The sequence below is a fragment of the Xiphophorus hellerii genome, chromosome 8, assembly GCF_003331165.1.
Source record: "Xiphophorus hellerii strain 12219 chromosome 8, Xiphophorus_hellerii-4.1, whole genome shotgun sequence".
NCBI lineage: Eukaryota > Metazoa > Chordata > Actinopteri > Cyprinodontiformes > Poeciliidae > Xiphophorus > Xiphophorus hellerii.
The window spans coordinates 2,118,666-2,146,503 of NC_045679.1; the positions used below are offsets into that span (position 1 = coordinate 2,118,666).

At 41.9% G+C, this 27,838-nt stretch overlaps 1 protein-coding gene across 5 annotated transcripts in view; it reads left to right on the top strand.

The window, feature by feature from the left end:
* The first annotated feature begins 729 nt into the window (after positions 1-729).
* wdr7 (WD repeat domain 7) overlaps positions 730-27,838 on the top strand; it is a 62,929-nt gene continuing 35,820 nt past the window's right edge. The window contains exons 1-23 of one of the 5 annotated variants that reach the window (XM_032569619.1): positions 730-895; positions 1,884-2,046; positions 3,196-3,302; positions 3,387-3,465; positions 4,327-4,501; positions 4,581-4,657; positions 4,779-4,898; positions 5,210-5,355; positions 5,427-5,529; positions 6,271-6,399; positions 7,771-7,918; positions 8,409-8,524; positions 8,607-8,739; positions 9,306-9,526; positions 10,332-10,527; positions 12,056-12,270; positions 15,204-15,437; positions 15,508-15,801; positions 16,038-16,234; positions 18,422-18,519; positions 21,424-21,522; positions 25,851-25,969; positions 26,792-26,915. In XM_032569619.1, the coding sequence (XP_032425510.1) occupies positions 1,888-2,046; positions 3,196-3,302; positions 3,387-3,465; positions 4,327-4,501; positions 4,581-4,657; positions 4,779-4,898; positions 5,210-5,355; positions 5,427-5,529; positions 6,271-6,399; positions 7,771-7,918; positions 8,409-8,524; positions 8,607-8,739; positions 9,306-9,526; positions 10,332-10,527; positions 12,056-12,270; positions 15,204-15,437; positions 15,508-15,801; positions 16,038-16,234; positions 18,422-18,519; positions 21,424-21,522; positions 25,851-25,969; positions 26,792-26,915 (3,289 nt within the window). In that variant the 5' untranslated portion in view covers positions 730-895; positions 1,884-1,887. Of the gene's footprint in view, positions 896-1,883; positions 2,047-3,195; positions 3,303-3,386; positions 3,466-4,326; positions 4,502-4,580; positions 4,658-4,778; positions 4,899-5,209; positions 5,356-5,426; positions 5,530-6,270; positions 6,400-7,770; positions 7,919-8,390; positions 8,525-8,606; positions 8,740-9,305; positions 9,527-10,331; positions 10,528-12,055; positions 12,271-15,203; positions 15,438-15,507; positions 15,802-16,037; positions 16,235-18,421; positions 18,520-21,423; positions 21,523-25,850; positions 25,970-26,791; positions 26,916-27,838 lie in introns of all 5 variants that reach the window. The other 4 variants (XM_032569620.1, XM_032569621.1, XM_032569622.1 and 1 more) reach the window with 4 other exon arrangements.

A 27,838-nucleotide genomic window follows, 5' to 3' on the forward strand; every position in this document is an offset into this window, starting at 1 on the left:
TTTGATGAAAGCATGAAGAGCTGTATCATACGGAAGAAAATATGGAAGAACATTAGGGCCAATAAAAAAATGAATTCTGTTTTTTTATTTTGACTTTAAATAATAATAATAATAATAATAATAATAATAATAATAATAATAATAATAATAATAATAATAATAATAATAATAATAAAATACTTATCCTATATGTTCCTCCAAAAAGTTTTGGTCCTGCAACTCACAACTCTGTCACTGAAGCTGGTTGATCCCAATTCCGTCATAATTTTGAGATTTTGCACTTTAATTGTGACTCAATATTTCAAAATCACGACTTAAGTTTCTCTTACGGTATTACGTTTTGTAATTTGCTATTTCAGAATTTGTTTTTAGTGTCTGACAATTGTGTCTTTTAATAAGGAAGTTTATTTTTCACACATTACAAAGTTACAGTAATATTCTTAAGAGGGAACTATTATGCAAAATACATTTTTGCTCAGTTTTGTTCTTCTATTTGAGTCTCTACTAATTTTTAGTCTGTTTTTTGCTTAAACGTGTATTTATATCATTGGTTGATTGACGATTAGTTGCTCATGTTTTGGTAAATTGACTTTCTGGTACAATGGGTAGATTATATAAAATATTTTATTTTATTTTATTTTATTTTATTTTATTTTATTTTATTTTATTTTATTTTATTTTATTTTATTTTATTTTATTTTATTTTATTTTATTTTTGTGAGTGACCGGATGTAGCGGATCAGCTGACCTGTAAGGTCTGTTCGTCGGTAGGACCAGCTAGCAGAAGCGGCGCAGAATAACGGCGTCTTTTTTTGTCTGAACTGGCTGCAGGAGGAACCGTATTCGTGAAAGCCGTCGGTCTGTCGGACATGTCCCAGTAGGACGTCAGCGTCTGGTGCGTCTCAGCCGCTTTTTATCGGAATGTTTTGCTAGCCGTTAGCCGCTAGCTGGTAGCGTTGCTGAAGCGGAAGTATGAGAGCTAACCCTGTCCTCTAACGTCCGATGATCAGGGACAGTTAGCTGCTGGGTTAATTATCTGTTACATGTGATATATATCTGATATGTATGTCTGTTGTTTTATTTCAGGCTGTAAAATGTTTGGTTTTAAATTGAATCGTTTTGTATTTGGCTGTAAACAGAACCAGCTGGCGCGTTCATCTGATGCTGATTTCTGTCCTGCTGTTCCTTCATGGCTGCAGATATAAAATCCTCTTTAACGTCTTACTAAAGCAGTGAAGCACTACACTGTTTTTAGAGTTTTATTTCTGCATAATTTCATGGTTTGGACACATTTTAAATGAGTCTGACGCTGAAGAGCTGCAACATTTCAATACAATTCACTTCAAAATAATTTATTTAACCTAAAATGAAATGAAATGTCTTAACTCATAAAATCAAAGTGTCTTCAGAGGATCTGTGTGGATCCATAACGGCTCTCCAGTAGCAGTCAGTCTCTCAACAAACCTGAATAAGCCTCTGACAGAAGGCTGTTGGTGGATACAGTGTCATGTGTTGGGTAACATCATCAGTTGTTGTTTTTGCTCCTCCTCTTTAAAAGGATGTTGGAGTAGGGGAGTCACCTCCTTTTCAACTCCTCTGGGGTTAGGGGTCAAAGTTCAGGTTTTCCTTGAGCTTTTCAGAAGCTAATCTGCTACGTCCAGGTAGTTGTTGCTATGGTTACGTGTCATAAAAACTGTCAAGTAAAAAAAAGATTAAGAGCGTCCAGAACCAGAGGTAATAATTGTCCAACCAGCATCAGTTCAACCTAAATGATGAATGAAAGTGTGGAGACTGAGCGGTTCTGTCTGTGTTCGGGTCGGTCCGGTTCCAGAGCAGCAGGTTGGTGATGAATCGGCCTCTCCTCCGTGTTTGTCTGCCAGCAGCATCATGTCGGGGAACAACCTGGTCCTGCCCATCGTGCTGTGGGGCCGCACGGCGCCCACCCACTGCATCAGCAGCTTACTGGTGATGGACGACTTCAGCACCATCATCACCGGCTGCCATGACGGTCAGATCTGCCTGTGGGACATGACGCCTGAGCTGCAGGTGGGAGCGGCCGCCTGCTTCCTGTTGCTTTCAGCTTCATTCTATTTTTATTCTATTTATTTTACATTTTTTGAGCTTTTTTTTCTCTTGTTGAAACATTTTGTTACTTGTTCTTTCTCTCTTTTTTGTGTTTTTTAAAATCTTTTCTATTTTAGTTATTTTTATTTTTTTGTCCTTTTCACTTTTTTTATATTAGTTATTGACCTTTTTGTGTTTGATTATTTATTTTTTCCTTTTTTGTACTTTAACATTCAAATCTTTTCTTTTTTTAATGTTTTTTTTATTTCTTGCCATTTTTTCTGAAAAGTTTCTTGCTACCCTTTTTATCTTTGGTTATTTATTATTTATGTCCTTTCTCTTTTTTGTGTTCTTTAATATTAAAATCTTCTTTTTTTATTTTCTAATATTTTTTGCTCTTGTGCTTTTTCTGTTTTTTAAAATTATTTTTAAAATTTTTATTTCAGTCACAAAACACAAGTCATCCATCATCAACCTATTATCTTTAATATTTAAAAATGTAAAACAGAAAAAAAGAGAACAATTTTGACCTTTTATACAAATATATATATTTATTCAATTATTTAAAATATTGAATCTATGTTTACAGTAATTTATGATTTATTTTAAATACATTGTTTTAAGAAAGAAACGGTGAATTACATGTTTTCTGTTCACATTATTCCACAACTGAGCTCCAACATTTTAACACTTTATAAACTTACATTCATCTTTTAAATTGTATTTAATTTTCTGCAGTACTAAATATTTCTGAACAAGGTCTTTGATTTTGCTTAAAACATTAATTGGATTATTTTACAATAATAATTCATTTAAACTAAGTAAGTCTGTAGTTTTATATAAAATACAAATTGTTTCAGAGATTTTAACCTTTATGTGGTTAATATGCTGCATCCATGTCAGCCTGTTATCAGTAACGACCTGTTGACCCTTAGCATCAAGTTTTAACACTTTTTAAGGTTTTTTTTCTTTAAATGTTTTTTTTGTTTCCAACGCTATAAATGTAGTTTTTATGATGAGAGACATTTTCCTAACATCTCATCCTGATTTAAGTGGCTTTAGTTCCTCTTCAGTCTCTAGCAGAAGCGTATTTTCTGTCCTTTCCTCTGATTGGTTGGTTTCTGCCTCCAGATCTGTCCCAGAGCGATGCTGTTCGGCCACACGGCCTCCATCACCTGCCTGTCTAAGGCCAGCGCCAGCAGCGACAAGCAGTACATCGTCAGCGCCTCAGAGAGCGGGTCCGTTTCCACCGCATGCTCAATGTAGTCTGTTCTGTCCTGAAACCTCTGGACCTCATGTTTCTGATGTTTCTGTGTTTCCAGGGAGATGTGTCTGTGGGACGTAAACGACGGGCGCTGTATCGAGTTCACCAAGCTGGCCTGCGCTCACACTGGGATTCAGGTGAGACGCAGACTCACCTGGTGGGATCAGGGTGCAGACAGGAAGTTCACTCATGAGCTAAACACTCACGTCAGGTTTTAATATAACATTTAGTAGGAAGAAATGAGTATCTTTTATTTTGCTGAAATAGATATAGTTCAGTCATTTCTGTAGAATAGTTTAGTTTTCACTCTTATATTTTTAAGGATCAAAGGAGGAGTAGCGAGCGCCGCTCACTAAAAATTTATGCAGGAGTTTAGCAGAAGCTAATGCTAAAGTGCTACATCAACAAGGAGTTTAGCAGAAGCTAATGCTAAAGTGCTACATCAACAAGGAGTTTAGCAGAAGCTAATGCTAAAGCGCTACATCAACAAGGAGTTTAGCGAAGCTAATGCTAAAGTGCTACATCAACAAGGAGTTTAGCAGAAGCTAATGCTAAAGCGCTACATCAACAAGGAGTTTAGCAGAAGCTAATGCTAAAGCGCTACATCAACAAGGAGTTTAGCAGAAGCTAATGCTAAAGCGCTACATCAACAAGGAGTTTAGCAGAAGCTAATGCTAAAGTGCTACATCAACACTTGATGTAACTATTTTGTGTGGTGAATTTAGCTTCTGTTATCGTGTTGATGTTGCATTAACTAAGCTAATACTAAAGCGCTACATTGATGTGCAATATAGCAGAAGCTAATGCTACATTCCTAACTTCAGTTCAAATTCTGTCATTGAAACACTACAACCCTTGAGCATCAATTTACTTTTAATATGATAATTTTCATGTTCCAGAACGACCTTAGGTTTGTAGTTATGTTTTTTACTTTTGTTCTCTCTTTCCTTCCTTCTTTTTCCTTCTCTTCCTTTCTCTCTCTCTCTCTCCTTCCTCAGTTCTACCAGTTCACCATCGGTACGCAGAAGGAGGGCCGCCTGCTGTGTAACGGACATTACCCAGAGATCCTTGTGGTTGACGCCACCAGCCTGGAGGTTCTCTACTCTCTGGTCTCTAAGATCTCTCCTGATTGGATCAGCTCCATGAGCATCATCCGCTCCCATCGGACCCAAGGTGTGTTTACCTGGCGGTGACCGCTTTATGCTAGCAGCTCAAACACGCCGTCCTGATAAAACCTGAATTTGCTCCTCAGAGGACACGGTGGTGGCAGTATCAGTGACGGGGATCTTGAAGGTGTGGATGATAACAGCTGAGGTCAGCAAGATGCAGGTTTGTTGCTGCAGGCGAACAGACACACACACACACACACCCACACACACACACACACACACACACACACACACACACACACACACACTGATCTGAGCCTCTGGTCCGTTTCCTGGTTCAGGATCTGGACCCGGTCTTTGAGGAAGAGTCCAAGCCCATCTACTGCCAGGGCTGCCAGAGCATCTCCTTCTGCAGCTTCACCCAGAGCAGCTTGCTGGTCGTCTGCTCCAAGTACTGGAGGGTACGACCCTGTGTCTGTCCGTCTGTCTGTCTCTCTGTCTGTCTGTCTGTCCGTCTGTGTCTCTGTCTGTCTGTCTGTCTCTCTGTCTCTCTGTCTATCTGTCTGTCTGTCTGTGTCTGTCTCTCTGTCTGTCTGTGTCTCTCTGTCTGTCTGTCTGTCTTTTTGTTTTTCTGTCTTGTTGTTTCTCTTTGTATTTCTCTTGTATGTCTGTAATTCTCTCTTTTCCTTTTTGTCTTTTTCTTTGTCTCTTTTCCTCTTTCTGTCTCTTTCACTCATCCTGCAGTTTAATAACTTTTCCTTCTGCCTCCCAGGTGTTCGATGCAGGAGACTACTCTCTGCTCTGCTCCGTGCCCAGCGACAGCGACCAGTCCTGGACCGGCGGTGAGTTCATCTCAGCGGATAAAGTCATCATCTGGACCGAAGACGGCTGCAGCTACATCTACAAGCTGCCGGCCAGGTAAGGCCCAACGCCTCCGGCTGGAGAAACGTCTCTGGGCGGGTTGGGGTAACGCTCTGTCTGGTTCTCAGCTGCCAGTCCGCCAGCGAACATTTCCGCACCGACGTTGGGCGAACCAAAGAAGGATCGATCCCCCCGCTGATCTACAGCATCGCTGAGCGCTCAGACAAACAGGTCAGAGTTCACCTCCGAGGTCGTCCAGAGAAACACGAGTCCTTTCACAGCCACAGGTTTTATGTAGGATTCATGTCTGTGGACTGAGACGGCCATTTTGTTTCTTGTTTCTGTAAAACACCTGGTGGTGACTAGAGGTCACAGTTTGGTGCGTTTTCAGTTCGCTTCATATGTTTTTGTTTGTCAGCAGTAAACAATATATTTCATTATGTTCCAAACCTTAAAAAAGTGGAAAGTATGGAACTGACTTAACAGCCTTGCAGCTAACTGCTGGTAGCTATAAACGGGTTTAAGTCAGTTTGATTTTGAGTTGAAGGAATAATAATGGTTTATTTCCTCCGGTGGGTTTGGACTCTTATAATCCTGCCTGACATCCCAGCTGACGCGCTGCTTGCTGCTGAGCCCACCGCCGCTGCCTCCATGTTGTTTTTGTCGTATTTCTGTGCTGTTCTGGCCTCGTTTCAGATTAAACCAGCTGATGTTCACATGTTAGACCCCAGTCTGGTGAACTCAAGCATCATGGGAACAGAAATGAAGTGAACTGTTCACCGCTTTAGTCTGTGTGCATGAAGCTGAATGTTTTAGGGTTTATGTTAGACTTCCTGTTTGTCCTGAATGTTATGATTTACTTTTATTTACGTTTTGTCTGTTGTTTAGTTTTGTTTTTATGTTTCTTTTATTTCCTGTTCTCTGATTGCTGCCCCGCCCCTCCCATATAAACCGACCCTCACCTCCTCCCAGAAGGACGGAGGTGAGCAGGAGGAGCAGGAGGAGCAGGAGGTGGAGGTCATATGCCTCCGTCCCAGTGGCTTCGCCCCAGAGCTCTACACCCCACTGCAGCTTTACCAACACCGGCCTCTAGAGGCGCCTGTAAGCCCACAACACGCTTAGCATCAGCAGCAGGCAACAAGAAGAAGAGTTGAATCAACTGAGCTGCAGAAATCAGCTAAAACAAATCAGCTAACAGAAATCAGCTAACACAAATCAGCTAACACAAATCAGCTAACAGAAATGAGCTAAAAGGAATTATCTTACATAAATTGAGGAACTAGAACTAGCAGATATTCTAGAATAATTAGAACCAGAAGAACTGGAACTAGAAGCTCCAGGAGTTGAACTAGAACTGGATGAACTAGAACTAGAGAAAGTAGGCCCCTGTATTAAGACATTTAAAAAGTTGAGTTCTTCTAGTTAAAATCCATCTAAAATGGCGTCTCTCCCAGTAAACATGACCTGCGCCGGGTTTCCTGCGGCCCCATGCCGGATTGTCTGAATCTGCTGCAGCTGTTTTTATTTTGAATCAGTTTCTTCTCGGCTGCCTGCTGCTGATCGGCCTCCATGTTTCTTCCCTCCTGTCCTGGTGAGCAGAACTTTTTCCCCTCTGACGTCTGGAGTTGCTGTGCCTTTAAAAGTTTTCACACCCTGTGAACTCATCCATGTTTCCTCAGGTCAAACTGACATTTCTGCTCATCAAACATCTCAAACTGTTAAACTGGACAGAAAACATCTGTGAGCATCAAGTTCTGGGTTTGGACTTTGACTAGGCCATCTCTTTTTATCACTAGCTGTAGGTTTAGGTTGTTTTTTCTGCTGTAAGATGAATCTCTAGCAGAAGAAAAGCATCCCCACAGCATGATTCTGCCACCACCGTGCTTCAGTGTGAGGACGGTGTTTCTGGCAGGACATGCTTCCGTTTAGCTCAGATTCTCCCGTTTTAAAATGTCTTAATTTAAATTTTAAATCTCATTTTGATTATGAACGTTAGTTTTTAAATTTTATTTTCAGTAAATGTTGATTATTCATCATTATTTTTCCACTTTGGTTCATAAAATCCCAGTAAAGTGTCGAAGTTTGTGGTGAAGCTGCCGGGGTGTGAATACTTTACTGTGACGGTGGTTTGACACCTGTTGGCTCTCGGCGTCCTGATCTTCTCTCCTCCGTTGCCGTGGTGACGGCGGCATCTCTCCTGTTTCGTCCATTCAGTGGGTGTGGGACGGGTCAGAACCGGGTTTCAGGTTAGCGGTCCAGTTCGAGCTGCCGATGTTTCCATCAGAAATGATTTAGTTTTTTCTGGCGTTTCTGGGATTTGGATTCCGACCTGTCCAGCTGTGATCTTGGCTGTTGATTGATGCTTCTGTTTCCCACCTTCCCCGCTCACGCGAAGGAAGAACGACGCGCCGCAGCGGCCGCGCTCTCTGCTTCCTGTCTGAGTCACGCCTCTGACCCATTCCCCCCCCCCAGCTCCTCATCTGTCCCCCGGTGACCCGGTTCTTCTTCGGCCGCCGGGAGCCGTTCCACAAGCTGCTGATCCAGGGAGACTCGGCCGGCCGGCTGTCGCTGTGGAGCGTCCCGGACGCCACGCCGCCGCGGCCCGCCGCGACGCCAGCAGGTGACCAGCAGCCTGACGCTGCGCTGTAGCTAACTGTTATTTTACCGATCGATTAATCGATCATTCTGACGATTCATCAATCATTAATATTTTAAAAATGCCACATAGAAATACATAAAACATGCAAATAAATAATTATGTTCCTTTTTAAATAAGAAAATAAACATTTAATTGGTTAAATAACAAATCTGAACAGGATGAAGATAAAACTTTATAATTTAATTTAATTTCAACAGGTGGAAATTATCCATTTAAAGTTTAATTAAATAAAAACAATAAACAAAATACAATATGAATTAAGATGAATATAAATGTCTCTTTGGTATAATTTACTTTATTTTCTTATAAGCTGCTTTTATATAAAAGCTGCTGTACATCAGGGACATCTGGTGGACAGATGATGTCACTACTACTGAACTTAGGTTTTTATAAACTGTATTTATTTGGTTAAGTGTTTAATTTTCTCACTCAGATGGTGGTTCTGTTGCAGAGCTGCAGATGTCGTCCACCATCAGCCTGCAGGAGGCGTTCGATAAGCTGACGCCCGTCTCCTCTGGGATCATCGACCAGCTGAGCGTCCTGCCCAGCAAGCAGCAGCCCATCAAGGTTGGCAGGAATTAACAGAAACAAAATGAAAACCTGCTTCTTTCTGTTTGGTTGAGTCATTTTTCATCATTTTGTTGCCCAGGTTACGGCCAGCGTCTACATCCCGTCTCAGGGCCGGCTGGTGTGCGGCCGGGAGGACGGCAGCATCGTCCTGGTCCCCGCCACGCAGACGGCCATCGTGCAGCTGCTGCAGGGGGAGCACATGCTGCGGCGGGGTGAGGATGATGATGGTTTAACATGCACATGTTCCTGTGCGCTCAGTTTTAATGTGGTCTGAATAAACTTCATACCTTTGGCTAAAAATGATTAAAATGCTTTTAAATGTAAAACCAAATGCAGCTTTTAGCAGGTATTCAGATTTTTTTAGAAATAACAAAATACTTGTTGATATTTATCCAAGTTTAATAACTGACATAAAAGCTGATTTTGGTGCATTAAAGTCGACTTTTCAGTAAAAGTTTCAGTGATTTTGGTTATTACAAAACCTTGGATATTAAAACACAAATTCTTTGTGTCAAACTTTATATTTTCTATTGAAAGAAAATGATGGTGGGAATAAATTTACAAATTAAAAGTCTCCATCAACTTCAACTCATCTTGGGGCCACACAAAATCAGCCCAAGGACCAGAAATGGCCCCCAGGCCGCATTTGAACACCCCTTGATTTAAAGCGTACCACACCAAATCAATGCAGAAACAGTCATTTAATTGAATTTAATTAAAGTTTTATTTTGTTTGCTTCCTCTCCCTCTGTTGTATCTCTGCTGGTTTCGTCCTGCAGGCTGGCCGCCCCACCGGACGCTGCGGGGTCACCGGAACAAGGTCACCTGCGTCCTCTACCCGTACCAGGTGTCGCCCCGCTACGACCAGCGCTCCCTGGTGTCCGGAGGAGTGGACTTCTCCGTCATCGTCTGGGACATTTTCACCGGAGAGATGAAGCACATCTTCTGCGTTCATGGAGGGGAAATCAGCCAGCTGATCGTCCCGCCGGAAAACTGCAGCGTAAGACCGGAGACGTCTTCATGTCCACCGTCCCCCCGTCTGTCTCTGTCTGTCTGTCTCTTTCTGTCTGTCTGTGTGTCTGTCTGTCTGTCTGTCTGTCTGTCTGTCTGTCTGTCTGTGTGTCTGTCTGTCTGTGTGTAGGGCTCCATGGTTTATCTGTTACCACCGACTACGGCTGCAACTAACGACTAGTTTAGCCATCGATTAATCTATCGATTATTCTGATGATTAATTGATTAATCGGACTGGCACATTCTGCAAATTCTTCATTTAACTTTTTTAATACAATATTAGAAATCAATATTAGATGCAATTGAACAAACAAATCAATTCAGTTTCACGAACCAGTCGGGCTGCAACTGACGATTATCTTAGTAATCGATTATTCTGATGATTAATCGATTAATTGTCTAAAAAATTGGACACATTCCACAGGTTCTTCATTTAAACACTTGAGCCTTTTTTGTACATTAGAAATGCATTAAAAAATGCAAATAACCAAATCAGTTCAGTTTCATGAGCCAGTCATTGATTATTTTAGTAATCGATTACTCTGTCGATTAATTCTCTATGCTGACCGACCCGTGAATTCTTTCCAGACATGTTATTTTTGGCCCACATGACCACACCTCTACCTCTGTGCTTTGGTTTTCTTCAGACATATTGCTGTGAACTTTGACCTCTCACCTCTGCTTTGCTCTCTGCCTATAAATCATTTATTATCACAGTTTGCTAACTGTAGTGATTCCTCCCTGACTCTGTTCAGTCGGGTTTGAGTTCAGATCGGTGCGTTTGCTCCCTGCAGACCCGCGTGCAGCACTGCGTTTGCTCCGTGGCCAGCGACCACTCCGTCGGCCTGCTCAGCCTGCGGGAGAGGAAGTGCATCATGCTGGCGTCCCGACACCTCTTCCCCATCCAGGTCATCAAGTGGCGGCCGGCTGACGACTACCTGGTGGTGGGATGCTCCGACGGCTCCGTCTACGTCTGGCAGATGGATACAGGTGAGACCCGACCGTTTCCCCGGGAGAAACTGGGCCGTCAGGGCGCCAGTGTCGGGAAGGTTCAGTAAAAATGAAGGCAGGTTAAAAAGAAACTCCAAGAATAAAACGTCTCTCAGGATCATCAGCTTGAGTTTCACTGGTTAATTAGAAAACTGAGCATGAAAACTCAAGAATAAACAGAGAATGAAGTTGTAACTATTTGAGAATAAAGTCATAAAGTTATGGGAATAAAGTCGTAATATGAGAATAAATAATTTGTAACATTACACATAGTATTCGTAAAGTTATGAGAATGTCATAATACTGAGATATAGTCATAATAATGTCAGAATATCACTTATTTTAAATATTTTTGCCAGTATTTTGTATCAGTTTTCACTTCAAGATTAAAGTCTCTTTTGTTGTTGTTGTCAAAAAGCCAAATGTTGTTCAGTGTTGGTGATTTCTTTTTGTTGAAACGTTCATGTTGTGAATACTTTCCTGTAACTATTGAACCAAATCGGCCCCCAGATCTGGTTCTGGTGGCCCGCTGAGCCACTGGCCCGTTCTCCGCTCAGTGTCGTGTTTAGATGTTTTCCTAATATATAATGAGTGGTCAGTGTGGTCATTCCCGCCTCACTGGTTCAGCTGGGATTGGATGCCGTCTGAGGAAACATCAGCCTGATGAGCCGCTGCTGTGCTGGGCGACTGCAGGGTAGCTAAGTGTGAAATTAAAGGAGGTGTGGAAGTGCTCAGGCGTTGGACAGGTAATGGAGCCGCGGCTGACGGCTCCTTCATCACATAAACACTCGTTCAATACCTGAACACTCTGCTGTGATGATGTCTCCATAAACATCTCTGCATGCAGCCAGAGCTGGAAAACGCTGAACTACACCGAGGCGTGTAGAGCCGTAAGGACCTGCTGTCTTCACTGTTTGACCTGCAGAACATTATTCATTATGAAAGACTTTACTCTCTCAATTTCACTGTTTCTATTTTCTTAACAGTTTGATGTGGTAGATCCAGTTTTCCTGATTATGTCAGATAGAAAAATGCCAAACTAGTAATTAAACAGTTTATTCTTTTTAATCAGTTTTGAAGAAAAAAAGTCATCAGTCTCTGTTGGATGTTTGAATATATTACAGAAGAAACTTATTCCCTTCCAATCTCCTCCCTACATACAGAAGAGATTCAAAAACTGTCACATCAGAGGAAGAATACAGAAGATAAATAACTACATTTTTAAAAGAATTAAAGGTGTAACGAAAAAACAAAAATGAAATAAACAAATAAATGTAAAATTGTGCAAAAATAATTCAAGAACATATTCTTAAAAATCAATAAATTATGAACACTGGAAGTAAAATATATTTTAAATATCCAAAGTAAATAAACAAAACAACAAATAACATGAATTATTAAGTCTCAGTAAATAAAATGGTTATTAAAAGCGACCAAATCACCAGACTGAAGACTTTCATCATCCAGTCTTTGGTAGAAAGAGAGAAATCTGCCATCTGGTTTTATCTTCCTGTGTTTGTGTCTCCAGGAGCTCTGGATCGCTGCGTGATGGGAATCACGGCGGTGGAGATCCTGAACGCCTGCGACGAGCTCGCCCCCGCCACCGTTGACGCCCTGAGCCACTCGGCGGTCAACCTGAAGCAGGCCATGACGCGCCGCAGCCTGGCGGCGCTCAAGAACATGGCGCAGCACAAACTGCAGACGCTGGCAACCAACCTGCTGGCTGCTGACAACGCCGACAAGGTAACGCCTGGTGATGTCACCAACCGGACCGGGGGGGCAAGGGGGGGCCGGGGCCCCCGGGGGGGACTCACAGAGACACCTGGCAACGACCAGGTTTACAGGTCAGCTAGTCAACTAGTTTGTCCATGTACTAGTCCATCCATGTCAGAGATTATGTTGCCATGGTAACAGAGGACACTCCGGCGTTGTGTCTTTCTGGTCTGTCTTGATGCATCACCAGTGATCAGATTCATTCTAGACGGAACCAACAATCTAAAAACGGGTTTGGAGGTTCTGGTCTCTGTAAAACATCCACAGTAATGATTCCCTATCAGAACTTCTGGTTCTGGATCAGAACCAGAGATTCTGTCTGAGCTGGATACAGAAGATGTTGGTCGTCTTTCTCTCTCGCCTCTTCGGTGTTTCCAGCTGTTTTTAGATCTGAAGTTTTTCCGTCAAACTCGGCCGTCTGACCCGTCCTGACAGAGACGACTCCGCCCACACGGGGGATCCCAGAGCGGAAAACAAGCGCCCTGAATTATTTAGTGTTGTGAAGAGCGTTTAGTTCAGCTGCTGTTTGACTTTCACTGGTTCCCTCAGGAAGTGGATCAGCCCCAGACGTTTCTCCGCCTAACCTTCGTGTTGTTGTTCCACCGTAATCACAGAAACCTGCAATCCTTCCTCCATTTGACGCTCATCGCACTTTTCCTGCTTTCTTCCTCATATCAACCCAGAACCAGCCATTATCCCCGGTGTGTGTGTGTGTGTGTGTGTGTTTTATCCCCCGCTGCGGGTAATGAAGGATAATGACCGTAAAATATCAGGCAGTGAAGCCAAAGCGATTCAGGCCGGCTGGTGTTTGATTTCTGCTCACATCTCGCTTTGAGGAGCTCTGGCTGTGACTTTCACTTTGTCCCCAACGGGTTCATGGCACCGAAACAGGAACACAGACGCTTTATTTTTATTTCATATTTGACACAAATCACTGAAACGGCTCCAATAAAAATCACAGATGATCTCCTGCTTACAGCTGATTAGTAACGTTGAACTGCTGGACGTTCATCTGTCCAGCTGTCCTCAGTAAATCCTACTCTTCCCAACACTCTGGTGTTCCCCAAGGCTCAGGACTCGGCCCCCTCCTATTTATTACTCTAGCGTCTTTCCATTACTTAACTAGTGAATCTGTCCATATTAATCATAACACAAACATTTAGGTCTTCAAATAAGTGTTGCCTTTAAATCCAGTCGTATTCTGTTTGCAGATTTTGTGAATTGACCAATCAGAAGCTCACAAAATGTTCACAAACTGTTTAAAGGTCTGGCAACCTTAGTGTACGGAAACCTCTAACTTTAAATTAAGGAAAAAGACAATATAAATAATTAAGGTAATCATAAATGCCCTAAAGATTAACAATTTAGTTTGATTTAAAGTCAGTAAATTATTTGTTCAACTACCTTGAAATCAATAGAAATTCTGGTGAATTTTAAAATTTATGCTTTTAAGAAAAGGATCAGAAATAAATGAGCCAGAAACCGAAATAATGTCTGAATTCAAGGTTCAGGAAACCCAAACACCGTTTAACGTCTACATGTTAGTGTTTCTGGTTCTGGTGCTCTGATGAACAACAACAATTAGATTGAATAAATCAAATTTCCCACCGTTGGAACGGTTCCTGAACGCATGGAGGCTGCAGCCCGTCAGTCAGCTGATCACTGGGACTTTTATTTTCCTCATTTAAGTTTAAAAGGGAGAGAAAACCGGGCAGGTCAGCAGTTTACAGCAGGACCTTCCTTTGTGAGGTCTGTACTGAGCGTGAGTGTGTGTGTGTGTGTGTGCGTGCGTGCGTGCGTGTGTGTGCCGTTTGCCTGAAGGGCCCTGCAGGACGATGACCTTTAGATCGACTACCCGGGAGCTAGAATAAGTCAGCCTCGCCTGAGAGCAGCGGCCCAGCTGCTTCAACCTTTTCCATTTGATTTAAACTCTCCTCAGACGTGGTGTTGCAAATAAAAATAAGTTTTAAAAGAACTAAGCTGTTAGTGTTTACAGATTTAATCCCTCTAATTTCCCTTGATGTCTTTCTTAATTTGGAAATTCCTTTACATCCTTCTACTTTCCAAAAATGTCTCAAAACATGTTTATTTCAGAGGTAGAAATGTTGTAAATGTTTTTGTGATCTGCAGAACATGCTCATCTTTCTCTGGATGAGGTTGTAATGTGGTCTTCTGCCTGTAGATGGCACTGTTTCTCCACCAGAGTACGTCACAGAAAATGAGGCTGAGGCACAAACATGTTTGTAAAAGAAGGAAAATGTTCCTAATGTGAGTGAATCTGAGAGCTCATCCACAGTAAACACTCAGACTTTAATCTGGAAACAACCTGCAGCTGAAATTCAAGGTAACAGCTTACAGTGCTGTTAAAATAACTCAAATATAATTGAACAAACCCAACATCCAACCTGTGTTGTTACTCTGGGAGAATCCTTGCTGTCTCATTATCACTGTGTGTATTTAATCACGGTTAGAATCTGTTGCTAAGTAGCTAAAAACTGTGGTGCAGATATGAAAGAGGAACCGAAGCGCTGAGGCAAACTGAAGGCTCACAGCAGCAAAGGTTCGTTACTAACCAGAATATTCTGCAGACCTTCAGTCGGGTGATCCAGTCTTTAGTCAGCATGTTGGCCTACAGTGACAAACTCCATCCAATTTACAAACAGCAGCTTATAAACTGAAACGAGCAGAAATGCTAATGTTAGCTTAAATGCTCCCATTAAAATGTTGCTATCATTAGCATATGTATCGTATGGAGCCGACTTCTGATGGCTGCAAATATGCAGATGTCAGAGTTTACTACAGTACAAGAAATACAGATGGAGTTAGTTCGTATCTAATCAAATGAGTTCTGACTGAAACGCTCCAGTTTGGTAAATTTGAATCTTTCTTCCTTCCTCCTTCAGGGTAATTTGCCCAAATACTCCCACAATGCCCTGGTGGTCCAGGCGATGAAGACCAACCTGACGGACCCCGACATGCACGTTCTGTTCTTCGACGTGGAGGCGCTGATCATCCAGCTTCTGACGGAGGAGGCTCAGCGGCCGAACCCGACGCTGGTTTCCCCCGAGACGCTGCAGAAGAGCCAGGCGGGCGCCGACAAGGGCGGCTCCTTCCTGGCCAACAAAATCTTCAAACAGGTGCGTAGACGACCCGCGGGGGTCCGAGGTTCCCTCCGTCCGCCTGCCGACGAACCTCTGCTGTTACCAGGTGAAAGAGACGATGAAGGAGACGATCAAGGAGCACCTGCTGGACGAAGACGAGGAGGAGGAAGAGGAGATGAGGAGGCGCGAGGAGAAGTCCAAGTCTCTGAGTCTGCTGGAGTACAACCTGACCATGGACACGGCCAAGCTGTTCATGTCCTGCCTGCACGCCTGGGGCCTCAACGAGCAGCTGGACGGCATCTGCCTGGAGCGACTGGGCATGCTCAGACCGCACTGCCCCATCTCCTTCGGCCTGATCTCCAGGGGCGGACACATGTCCCTCATGCTGCCCACCTTCAAGGTAGGAACTCTGGACCCGCCGTCCAACCGTGTTAGCCAACCGTCTGTCCGTCCATCCAATCGTCTGTCCATCCAACCGTCTGTCTGTCCAACTGTCTGTCTGTCCAAGCATTTAACCATCCAACCGTCCATCCATCAATCCTTCAGTGTTGTTGTGAATATATTTATGGTTCAGGATTCCTTTCTGACATTCCCTGTTCGTTCTAAATAAGATAAATGTTTCTCCGTATTTCCCAGGAGTCTTTGCTGCGCCAGCTGTCCCTGGCTGCCGGCCTGAAGTTGACTCTGTCCGACATCGTGGGGAAGGGGACGTACGGCGTGTCCAGGGCCGTCACCACGCAGCACCTGCTGTCGGCCATTTCTCTGTCCAACACGCTGATGGGCATGACCAACGCCACCTTCGTAGGCGAGCACATGAAGAAAGCCCCGGCCAGGTAATCAGCCTTCCACTAAACTTTACCCAGAGAACACCTTCATGTTCAAAACAAACAAACAAACAAACAAACTCCTGATCCAGGAGTCCAAATGAGCTGAACTCAGAGAACATCGTCACATTTTTCACACAGACAATAAACCGTCAGGCCTGCAGGTGTGTGTGTGTGTGTGTGTGTGTGTGTGTGAGCTGATTGTACAGTCTGTGTGAGCTCCCATTGAGCTGTGAAAGATTTAGCAGGAAGGTCACAGTCTTGCTGCTCCAACAGCAGCACAACATTTCATCAACCAGCGAGTGAAACCTGAAACTCAGAGAGCAGAGAACGGATCAGGTCAGTAGATCTGTGATCTACTGGGATCTACTGCTCAGTCTGTGATCTACTGGGATCTACTGCTCAGTCTGTGATCTACTGGGATCTACTGCTCAGTCTGGGATCTACTGCTCAGTCTGGGATCTATTGTCCAGTTTAGGATCTAACTTCCCAGTCTTCTTCTTTTTCTTCTTCATCAACCTAATTCTTCAACTTTTCTATCAAAGACTTTGACAAATAATTTGACTTCTTCTTCTGTGACGATTTCGACTTCGTTGACTTCAACTTTTTTCTTCTTCATCTTTTGCTGGTTCCTTGAATCATGGCTGACAGCTTGTTTCTCCTTCAGGTCGTTAGCAAAGTGTTGATGATGTTGGAGTCTGTAGTAGCTCCTGACGACGCTCTTCACTGAAATGAACGTTTCAACTTGTGCACCCTGTTGACTGGGCAAACTTTGACTTTATTATCATTACCAACTGCTGGTGAAACATTTCAGACTTTCCGGTAGCAGTAGGCGCTCAGCGGCTCAGAGTTGCTGTTGATCATTATCTGGAGAAGAAAGAGGCGGCGAGTTGTAGCAAAACAAAGCTGCAGGTGATGATGAAATACTAGAACCCTGTCGGACACACAGACAGGAACCTCATCAATCTGAAATGGGGAACATGAAAAAGCCAAAAAGCCAAACACGGTCAAATATTCACTAGTGCCGGTTTGGAAGTGAAGATTCCTCTTTGACTTTAATAAGGCGGGAGCCGCTGCAGAGGGATGAGACTTCACAGGAAGTTGGAAACTTTCAGCTTATTTCCACGGATCGTCTGCAGAAACCTAAACGCATCCGAAGTCTGGATCCTCCTGAAGGAAGTATTCATAGCGCTTAAACTTTTCTCATTTCAACCAAATTCTGCTTTTTATTGGGATTTTATTTGACTCAAAGTGGTAAATTTTGCCTTCAGTCCAGCTAAATAAGACTCACTTAAAGCCGCTAATGTTACATTTCCCTTTAACAAAACGCAATGTTTGGAAAATATCCACTAAAATAAAAGTTATTTTCAAATACCCAACTTTTTTTTAAGGTTCTTATATGAATAAAAACATTAAACCTTTGTTAAAAACAGGATATGTAAATTTTAGTCTTTAGGTGTTGGATAATTTTGCCAAGTTTTCCAACTAATGAGAAATAAAAAAAGTTAAAATAAATGTCACTTTGACTTTATCCAGTGGAAAACTGTTGAAACTTGCGTTTGTTATTTTCCCAACTGTATTTAAAAACTTTAACTGACCCAGTGTGGAAGGTCCAAAGAGCCACTTGCGGCCCAGGAGCCGCAGGTTGGACACCAATGGTTTAGATCAACGCAGATTCATCATGGGTTAGAACGGCCTAGTCAAAGTTCAGGACCTGTAGGTTATAACCAGACGTCTGGAACTTTAACCTTTGGGGTTCGTCCCAGACCGTAGTTTCTGTACCGTCTCTGAAGTTTGTGCTTTTCTTCTTCTTCTTCTTCTTCCTCGTCCTCTCGCTGGGAGTGATCTGTCGCCTAGCAACCGGCATCGACGGTGCCATCGATCGTTGTATTGGAAGTGTTTGTGTGTCTCTCTGTGAAAGTTCGGCGCCTCCAGTCTGTTCAGGGAGGACTGCACCCAAAATTCAATAGGCTGGAGCCCAACACACACACACACACACACACACACACACACACACACACACACACACACACACACACACACACACACACCTGAACACACAGTGCTAGCTTGAGGAGAGCAGAATGAGTCAGAGTGAGACCTCCCTCCTGCTGTTTGCTGTGGATGGTCTTGTTTTCCTGTCTCTGCCCCCCCGCCTCGTTAATATTTGATGGCTCCTCTTTGTTGCCCCCCCAGACCCCCCAGACCAGGAGGAACCCCGGAGTCTCCTCGGAGGACGCCCGCCGCCCCCCCCCAGCCCTCCAACCCGGCGCTACAGGCCCAGATCAAACAAGGTAACTACAAAAGGAGGGTGCGCTCGCTGCGGACGCCCCTGAGGCCCTGCCTGGCGAGGGGGCGGGTGGGGTTTATAATGCAGCCCACCGGCGGTTAACCCCGCAGAGACGTGTCAGGTTCAAGGTTCGAGGGCCAAATCCGGCCCGCCGTGGCGTCTTAAGCGGCCCTCTAGGCCAGAGGTGTCAAACGTTTCGCCACGTTGCTCAAAATCATCCAATAAAAGTTCTAGCGGGTTAAATTTCTCTAACGTTTTTATGAGCTATCACTACAAAATAAGTTGTTAATGTATTTTATCTGCCTGTCTGGAGTAAAAATCTGGAACTAAAACGTTTTGATAGCGTTTAAACTTTTTCATTTGGTTCCATTTCAACTGAAACCTGCTAAATTAGCTAAATTAGACTCGGTGCAGCTAATTTTACACGACACTTTTTTAAATAAAATATCTACTAAAGGAAATTTTATTTTTAAACAACCAATTTGTTTTTGTTTTCCAACCAAGAAAAACATTAAACCTTTGAGGAAAAAGGCATAAATACATTTTATCCTGGGAAATTTTCCAACTAAACCAACTAAATCAAACCAACCAACTGAAGTATTTTAACTGTGGCCACCTGGTCCGACTGGATCTGGATCAGAACCCAACTAAAGTGAGACGAGTGGAATAGTGATGAGTCTGTCTGTTCATGGTGGTGAAATGAAGGGATGAAAGTGAACCAGGTTGGACACTAACTGCTCACATCTAACCCACACAGCCTTGCTCTGAAAACATTCTTCGCTCCCCTGACCTGGGCTTTGTTTAGGCCGTTTATTCAGACAAATGAAACGTTTTTAATTCATTTCGGCCGATTAAACAAAACGTTGTGGCTGCAGATGAAGCAGGAAGGTGAAGCTGCTGCGCCTCACTGTAGGGGAGGTTTTAACCAGCTGCCACCATCTGCCCCCTCCACACACACACACACACACCCTCACACACACACACACACCCACACACAGTGGCACCCCCTGGACGCTGTGGAGGCGGGGCTTCCCTGCTATTGTCCCGCCTTAATTGAGGCCAAGCATGACAAGCGTGTGGACTTATTCAAACCACACGCCTATTGAGGCCCGGCCCGGTCCGACCCGGTCCCCCTGGTGCCCCTAGTGCCCCCGCGCTGCGGCTCCTTTCACATGGAAATCGAGCCAGGAGGCCCCTCTGATGTTCTGCAGCAGGAACACACACAGTCCCAGTCCGTCCCGCTTTTCCTCAATGGGAACAATGGGGAGATTTTCTGCACTTTAGCTCCTGGTTTCCTGCACAGATCAGAACCAGAACCAGAACATTTAACCAGAGTCCAATTATCTGAGCTAAAACATGATTCTACAATTTTGATGAATTTGAACAAAGAAAAGTGATTTTTTTTCTCCACTTTGACTTTTATTCCTATTTTTAGACCAACATGTAAACAGACATTTTACAGTTATAACCTATAGAGGCCACTCAAACATAAACACACCAGAATAAATAATAAAATAAAAACAAATCAGTTCTAAGTGTCCAAAGTTCAATAGCAATAACAATTTATTAAACTGTATTTTAAATTATTACCAACATAATCCTGTTACAATGGAAAATGGAAAATAAAACCCAACAACATTTATTTGGAGATTTTAACTGAAAGACAACTTTGCTGCACTAAAATCAGCTTTTAATTAATTTATTAAACTTTTCTAAATATGACAAGTGTTTTAAAAGAAAGTGATGCAAAACCTTTTTTTTTAGAACAGAATAAAAAGCCAATAAGTAACCCCTTTTTGATAAGCAAATATGCAAATTTCTTTTTAAATTTTGGATCTACAATGAATAAAATTCCTCTTCTACAAAAAATGCTCTATATTTGTTTGAGTTTAGTTTTTGTTTTCTTGGTCTGTGATTAATTTTGATTTGACAATTTTGTGACAAAAACTCACATCGTCCACCAGTAGCTGGAAAATGGTGTTAGATTTCCAGTTTTGGGATTTTTATTTTTTTTGTCCCATCTTCGTCTGGTTGCCTGTTTTGTTGGAAATGCAGCAAAATGCAGCAAAATGCAGCAAAATGCAGCACTGCCGTCTTTGGTTTGAAACAATTGGTGTCTCTTCTATCCAATTATCATCTGAAATTTGAGCAAACTTTAAATGTTGGGGAAAAAACAAAATAAAATGCAAACATGTATTATTATTTTCCCTTTTACAGTTTTTCCTTGAAATTTTCTTTTTAAGTTTCAATATTTAGTTTCTTTCTGGATGAATAGTGCCAAGAAAAAGTATTCGCCCACTTTGAAACAGAACTAAATAAATGTTAAATTAGTTAATTAATGGTTTAACGAGCAGAAAATTACCTTTTATAATCATTAACAGTTCTGCAATTTGACCCAGGGGTAAATGACATTATTTGAAATCTTTTTTTGTTTTATCTTTTATTAATAAATTCAGAAACTGAATATGTCTTTAAGATGACTGTTTCCTGTTGGAAGCAGGGGGCAGCAGCCATCTTGTTTTGGTTGCAGTTTAGTAGAAGGTGGTTTGTTTAAAAACTAGCTGGTTTTTAGTGAGTGAAGTGTTTAGTTTTATGTTTACGCTGTAAATATTGATTATGATTAGCAGATTTTTAATAGAAGCTAGCCAAGAGCTTAGAAACTCAGCTGGACTAGGGGGAAAAGCAGAAAATATTGGGTTACATTGCTAGCTGAAGCTAATAGCTAACTGAAGCTAATAGCTAACTGAAGCTAATAACTTTCTGCACTTCCTGTCTGTCTGAATGTCGATTTAATTCACTTCTTGTTTTGTTTTCCTGACTTCCTTCCTCCTCTGGCAGCTCTTCTGTCATATTTCTAACCTTTTTCTTTTCTTCTCGACTATTTTCTCTCCTTCTCTTCCTTTCCAAGCTGCCAGCACTGCTGCTGCCGCTGCTGGGGCTCCAGGGGCCCCTGGGGTCCACCCTCAGGGGGCCCTTGGCTCTCATAACATCCCCTCAGTCAACGAAGGTACAGACTGATGTGCCGCTTAGGGAAAGTTTGCAGCCGTATCCATGCTTTCTGCAGAGAGCCTCCATTCCCTCTGCCTCTCCTCCCGTTGGGTTTCCTCTCTGTGCATTCGGCTTCATACGTCCTCGCCTCCTCACTCTTCTTCTCTGTTCCTTTCCAATCTGCCCACCTTGTTTCTCCTTTCTTGCATCAGTCTTGTTCCCCCACAGTGTCTGCTCTTCGTCTCAGGTCTATAGCTCCAGTCTTTGTCCTTGTTTTGGGTTGAAAATGTCTTCATGTCTTTGTTGGTCTCAGTTCGCTCTCAGATCGGACACGCTGCAGATTTAAACTCAGGTGCTTCAAAACGCTTCGGGGAAAATCATGTGACTCTGAATCAGGCCTGTTTGGATTTCTGCAGTATAAAATATTGTGCAAAAGTCTTCAGTCTTTTATCCCTTTGTTAAAAGATGTTAATCTATTTTAAAGTTTAACCAGTCAGTATTAAAATCTAAAGGATAAATTCTTTACTTTTCCATTTATAACATCATACAGGATAATTTACACTAAAATTAATATTGTCATTGAATGGATTAAAGTCTAAACAACTGTGTCAAAATCGGCAAACAAATAATTTACTGACTGTTTCTATTACAAATGATTGTAGAACTTTGTTCATATTCCTCTAATGTAAAGAACATTTTAGATACTTTTGCAATTGTTTTGTTTCCATTAAATAAGAAAAAAATTAAAATCACATGAATAAGTTTGTATTAAAAATCATGTCATCATCGTCCTTCCACTTCCTATCGTTGTCTTCATCGTGTTAACATCTGGTTGTTGACCATGTGGCTCATGAAAAGTGCTTCCATTGCAGTTTCAAATTTTACTCAAGTAAGAGTAAAAGGTAAAAATACTTTTTTCAAAAACCTTACTCAAGTAAGTGTAATTGAGTAAATGTAATTAGTTACCACCCAACTATACTCATGACCCAAGACTTTTGCACAGTTGAAGTACTACACTGGAAAGGTAACCGAATCCTAGGAAGAGTTTATTTATTACCGTCTAATCACATCAGTATGAAAATAGTTTAAAAATGCATTTTATGAACCTGTAACTCGTGTTTTTCTAAATTTGGAAACAAGCAGAATGTCATCGGCCAACAGTTTGACTTTCCAGATAGAAATGCATGTAGGGCAGCGCTGGCGGTGTGAGAGCGCACTGACAGCTCCTGTCCTCACATTCTGTTCTGTTTGTCTTCTTGTTTGCAGTGCTGTGGAGTCCCTCCTTGTTTTTTCTTTCAGTCCTGGTGTTTCAGTCTCTGTGCTGTTTGTATGCTTGCTATTTCAGTCATGTCTTTAGCTAGAAGAGGGGAATGGGTCTCCATTAAAACTGCAACACAAGCTGAGCCTAAAATGTAAGAAATAAAGTTCAGCAGGGCTCAGCAGCGCCGTCCTTTTCACCAGCAGCTCATCTGAGACTGTATTTTGTTTGAAAGTGGTGAAAGGCTGAATGATAACTGATGTTTTATTTAATTTTTTCAGGTTTGACTCTAAATGAACTTTGGTGCAAACACTTTAACCTGATGTCAAACTCATTCTTTTCTTCCCAGTGTTCCTACAGGATGTTGGCTTTTATCGTTGAGCCCTTTTATTTACACTAGGAACGTGCTTGCATATTTCTTAAAGGCTTGTTGTTTGCATTTGGGGCCGTGAAGTGCCTTTTCAAAGCTTCTTGTACTTTAATTTCCAGCTAGCGTGGCAAAAGCAGAGTTTGTCAGAATATTTATTGATGATGGGAACAGCAAGCATGCACACAGACTCATTCTCTGCTTGTACCTAAAACTATTTTCTGAAGCTTTTAACATCGACTGCAGTATTATAACGACCAGAAAACGGCCGCTGCCCTGCAGAAACAAAAACATTATCTACTTATTGTGTTGGAATAAATTAGAGAAATTGTTGGACTTATGTTGAAACTATTAAATTAAATAAAATTAACATTATTGTGACTACTTTTTTGGGATATTTATTTGGGATTAATTTTGTCTAATGTAAAAAAGTAAGATATATTAGGGAATATCTAATATTGGTGATAATATATTTAGACAAAATTAGTTTGTATTTTCCTGAGTTTTAGTCTGTTTCTGCTTGAAATAGAAGAAAAGTTTCAGACTTTAAAAACATTATCTTTTCCAACATTTAAAGTTTCTGCAGGACAGTGAAACAGATTAAGTATAGATTGACTGATTCATCTTTTCTGAGTTTAAATCTCAACACATTAAAATAAAATAACTTTATAATTGTTGCTTCTTGCAACTTAAAACTGGATTTACTCATCGTGATTTTTTAAGATAAATTTCTTAGTTTGATTTGAAAAATGAAAATATACATGAAACTTTCACCGTATTTCATATTTTATCTTTGAAATTAAATTGAGAATAAATCAGTCAATCTCACTGTTAAGAGCTGAAAGTGCCACGATGCAATAAACAAAACGTTCAATAAATGAAAATAATTTATACTTATCACTAATAAAACGATGTTAACAGAATGCATATACAATTAATTTGATGTTTCAATAATTTATATAATACATGAATAATATGGAAAGCATACATTGAAATTTAGGTGAATTATTGTTTTTCAATTAAAATTATTTTACAGTGGACAGAAGAAATATATAAAAGATTTTTGCCTCATAGTTTTGTGCCTTTATTTTATTAATAAAGTATTTAAGTTATTTAATATATTTATTAAAGTTAGATTTTCAATTTTTTTTGCATAAAAAGTAAATTTGTTGTGTTGTGGCATTTTTGGTCCGGATGTATCTCAGAACTGTTCTAACATTTCTAGTTTTCTCTGTTTATCTCGTTGGAAAAGGTAAGTTCAAAGATGGAAACTGGTAAAGAAATTTCCCCTGAAATTTCTTTCCTGCGTTAAAACCATCTTCCCTCCATCCCTCACATGTAGTGGAAACCATATATTGATCTGATATATGTGGACCAGGTGAAACGTGACGCATCGGCGGATGTTTTAGTCTGTTCCCGTCTCCCAGATGGAAAGCTTGCTGCATATTTTGGTCTAAAATATGAATGTTTTTGTCTCAGACCGACGCTGCCAGATGTGAGGCGACACGGAGACATTTTTAAATGTTTTCTTTCGTCACATCTTTGTCGTTTCTTCAGAAAACCTTGCAGGTTTTCTTGTTTTTTCACATCTATAAATTTAAATTCATTTGTTTGAACCAAAGTATGGTGTGTTGTTTACCTCACGCTGATGTTTCTCTGTTGTTGTTGAGATGTTTTAACGCCATCAGACACTGTGGTGAGCAGAAATGATGAGTTTGCTCTAACCACGGCGGTAGACGACGTGTTTTCACTGAAGTCATGTGAAGACTATAGGAGTGTGTGTGTGTGTGTGTGTGTGTGTGGGGGTGTGTGTGTGTGTGTGTGAGAGAGAGAGAATGTCACTGCTGTTATATTAAAACTCTAAACCAGTCTTTCTCAAACTGTGCTCCCGGACGTTAGCGCGACCCAAACAGCTAGCTTACCACAGGACTGTGTTAACACTGGTCACTCAGAGGGAAACCTGACGAAACCGGTGGAAAGAAAACAACACCTGGATTTCTAAAACTAAATCTTACCTGCTGAGAGTTTAGTGAATCGTTCACTATTGAGTCGATTCTTTTGAGTCTCAGTTGGTGAGAACTGTGCTTCCTTTTTTACGACCTTGCTTGCTTATAGTGCTCTGCCCACACATCAACACCTATTTAATTAGCTTTATTTAATTAAAATGATTAACATAATTAAATACAAATACAAATTAATTAAATAATTAAATTGAAATTGGTGGATAATTTCATATTTAACTCAACTCAAGTCTATTTTCTTTGATTGTGCCTAAATTAGAAATAACTATAAATGTAATTAATGCACACAACACTTGGTAGTAAAGAGCAACTTCTCTTTTGATTTCCATGTGTTTGACACAATTGGAAATCCATAATTTCAGAATCTGTAAGTAAGTAAAAATGCCCTGAATAGACATGTTTGTGGCTTTGGCAAACAGCCTAAGAACAACAATAAGTGCGTTAAGAGATGAATATTTTCATTTCTGTTGGTGTTGCAGCTAATTCAGAGTTTGGTGATCTGTGAGCTTTTGCTAAATGGGTAAAACGATCCTGAGCCTGAAAATGTTTGAGAAACATTGATCTAAACCATTTCATGTTACATGTCGCTGCTAAACGACGGCGAAGCGGCGTTTTTATATGGCAGCAGTGACGCTTGTGGATCAGCACCATAGAGACTGGGTTGGGTGGATTTTGCTGATCTTTGGCGTCTCTGTGTGCAGGGTGGAGCCAGCTGGCCGCCATGCACTGCGTGATGCTGCCGGACCTCCTCGGCCTGGACAAGTACAGACCGCCTCTGCTGGAGATGCTGGCCAGAAGATGGCAGGACCGATGTCTGGAGGTACGCAGAGATCTGAGAGAGCTGTTTCTGCATGGCTTCCTGAAACAGGAAGTCTGGTCATTGACTAGACCATTGATTCAGTTCTTATTCAGTCATTCTGTTAAAGATTCGGTGTTATGTTTGGGACGATTGTCATGTTGACAACCCAGTTTTTAATACTTTAGTTAAGAGATCAACATATAGTTCCCACAACTCTGAACTGAAAGTGATCCGCCGCCATCTTGGTAGCCAAAGCATGGATGAACCGTGGCTTCAAGATCAACGAACAAAAAGATAAACACTCTGGACCAATGTGCCAGAAAAATGTATATCAACAAAATGGTTGCTGCTGGGATCGACCCGTATGAGACAGATAATGGAAACGTCTCAGACAAGCTGCCTGCGATCTCTACTACGATAACCACGCCATATCGCTCAGTAGACCACGGACCAAAGACTGCTTGGTTCTGTGGGGCTGTGGCTGTAAAACGAGCCCACATCACCACTCTGCCTCTACTGTACATGATGTTCTGTGGTTGGTTGCCTCCAAACATTGTCCAGACGTTTGTTCTGTCGTTCCACAAGTCTTTCCCTTCTTCCAGAGGCTTTTTCCTTCAGCTCTTCCAAACAAACCAAGCTAGTTCAGTGATCCTCTGTCATGACCTTTAACCCTTAACCTTCGGCTTGTAGAGTCAGGGATGGACTTTCTCTCTGACTTGGGGGACAACGTTAGGAAAGGTTGCTTCTGTGTAAAATACCATTTCTGATATTTATTTGATTTCTTCTCATGACGTTCTTTGTATAGATGATTGAATATTGTTCTGACCCGTTTCATTGGTTTAGGTCCGGGAAGCGGCGCAGGCTCTCCTCCTGGCCGAGCTGAGGCGGATCGGACAGTCCGGTCGGAAGGACACCATCGATGCCTGGGCTCTGTACCTGCCCCAGTATGTGGACACGGTCAGCTCCCGTAAGTTTCATCCTGACTTTAGGAGGACGAAGGTTTTACAGGCCGATGGGTTCTGAGGTTCTGGAGACCTGACCGGGCCGAGCCGGTTCCTGCTGGTCACACATTTACATCCCAAACAGTTCATCTGAAACTTTAGGCAGAGTTCTTATGGAACAACGATGGGAGGGGCCTGGTGATGTCATAACGACCAACCAATCAGAACAGAGCGGGGGGTGGGAAATAAGATGGTTTATGTTTTTATATGAAACATCCATCCATCCATCCATCCATCCATCCATCCATCCATCCATCCATCCATCCATCATTGATTTTTCGATCCACTTCACCATCTGCTTTTCTGTCCTCCATCTTGGTTTTGGTTTCTTTCCTTCCCCAGTTTTCAAAATAAAAGTTCTTTTAGATAGATGTTCTGTGAATTTATTCTTTAACTTTTTATTTATTCTTTACAAACTGTCTAAGAAGGACAGAGAGCTGTGACAGCTGAATGTGAAGTATGAATCTGTATCCTCCAGTGGTTTTTTTAATGGACATGTCAAACCCTGATGAAGGTTTAATGATCCGGTTCTGGTTCTGACCGGTCCGGGTTCTGACCTTCCTCATATGAAGGTTTATTTGGTTTCTATGAATCAATCAGACATAAAAACACAATTTAAAGTCACTGTGGACAGCAGTATGAAGGTGAAGTCGTCGCCACCACACAGTTGAATTTCTGCTGCTTGTCTCGTGTTTCTGGTTTGTCTCTGATGATGTCGCTGCCTCCCTGCTGCTGATTGGCTGCTGCGGCGCAGGAAGCGGGCGTCGCTCTGTTCCCTGGCGTCGCTCCGCTGGCTATAGTTAGACCTGCTGATGGGAAGAAAGGTGAATCTGCACCTTGCTTTACTAGAAACCGCCTCCTGAAATGCTGCATGCGTCTGAGCGCAGGA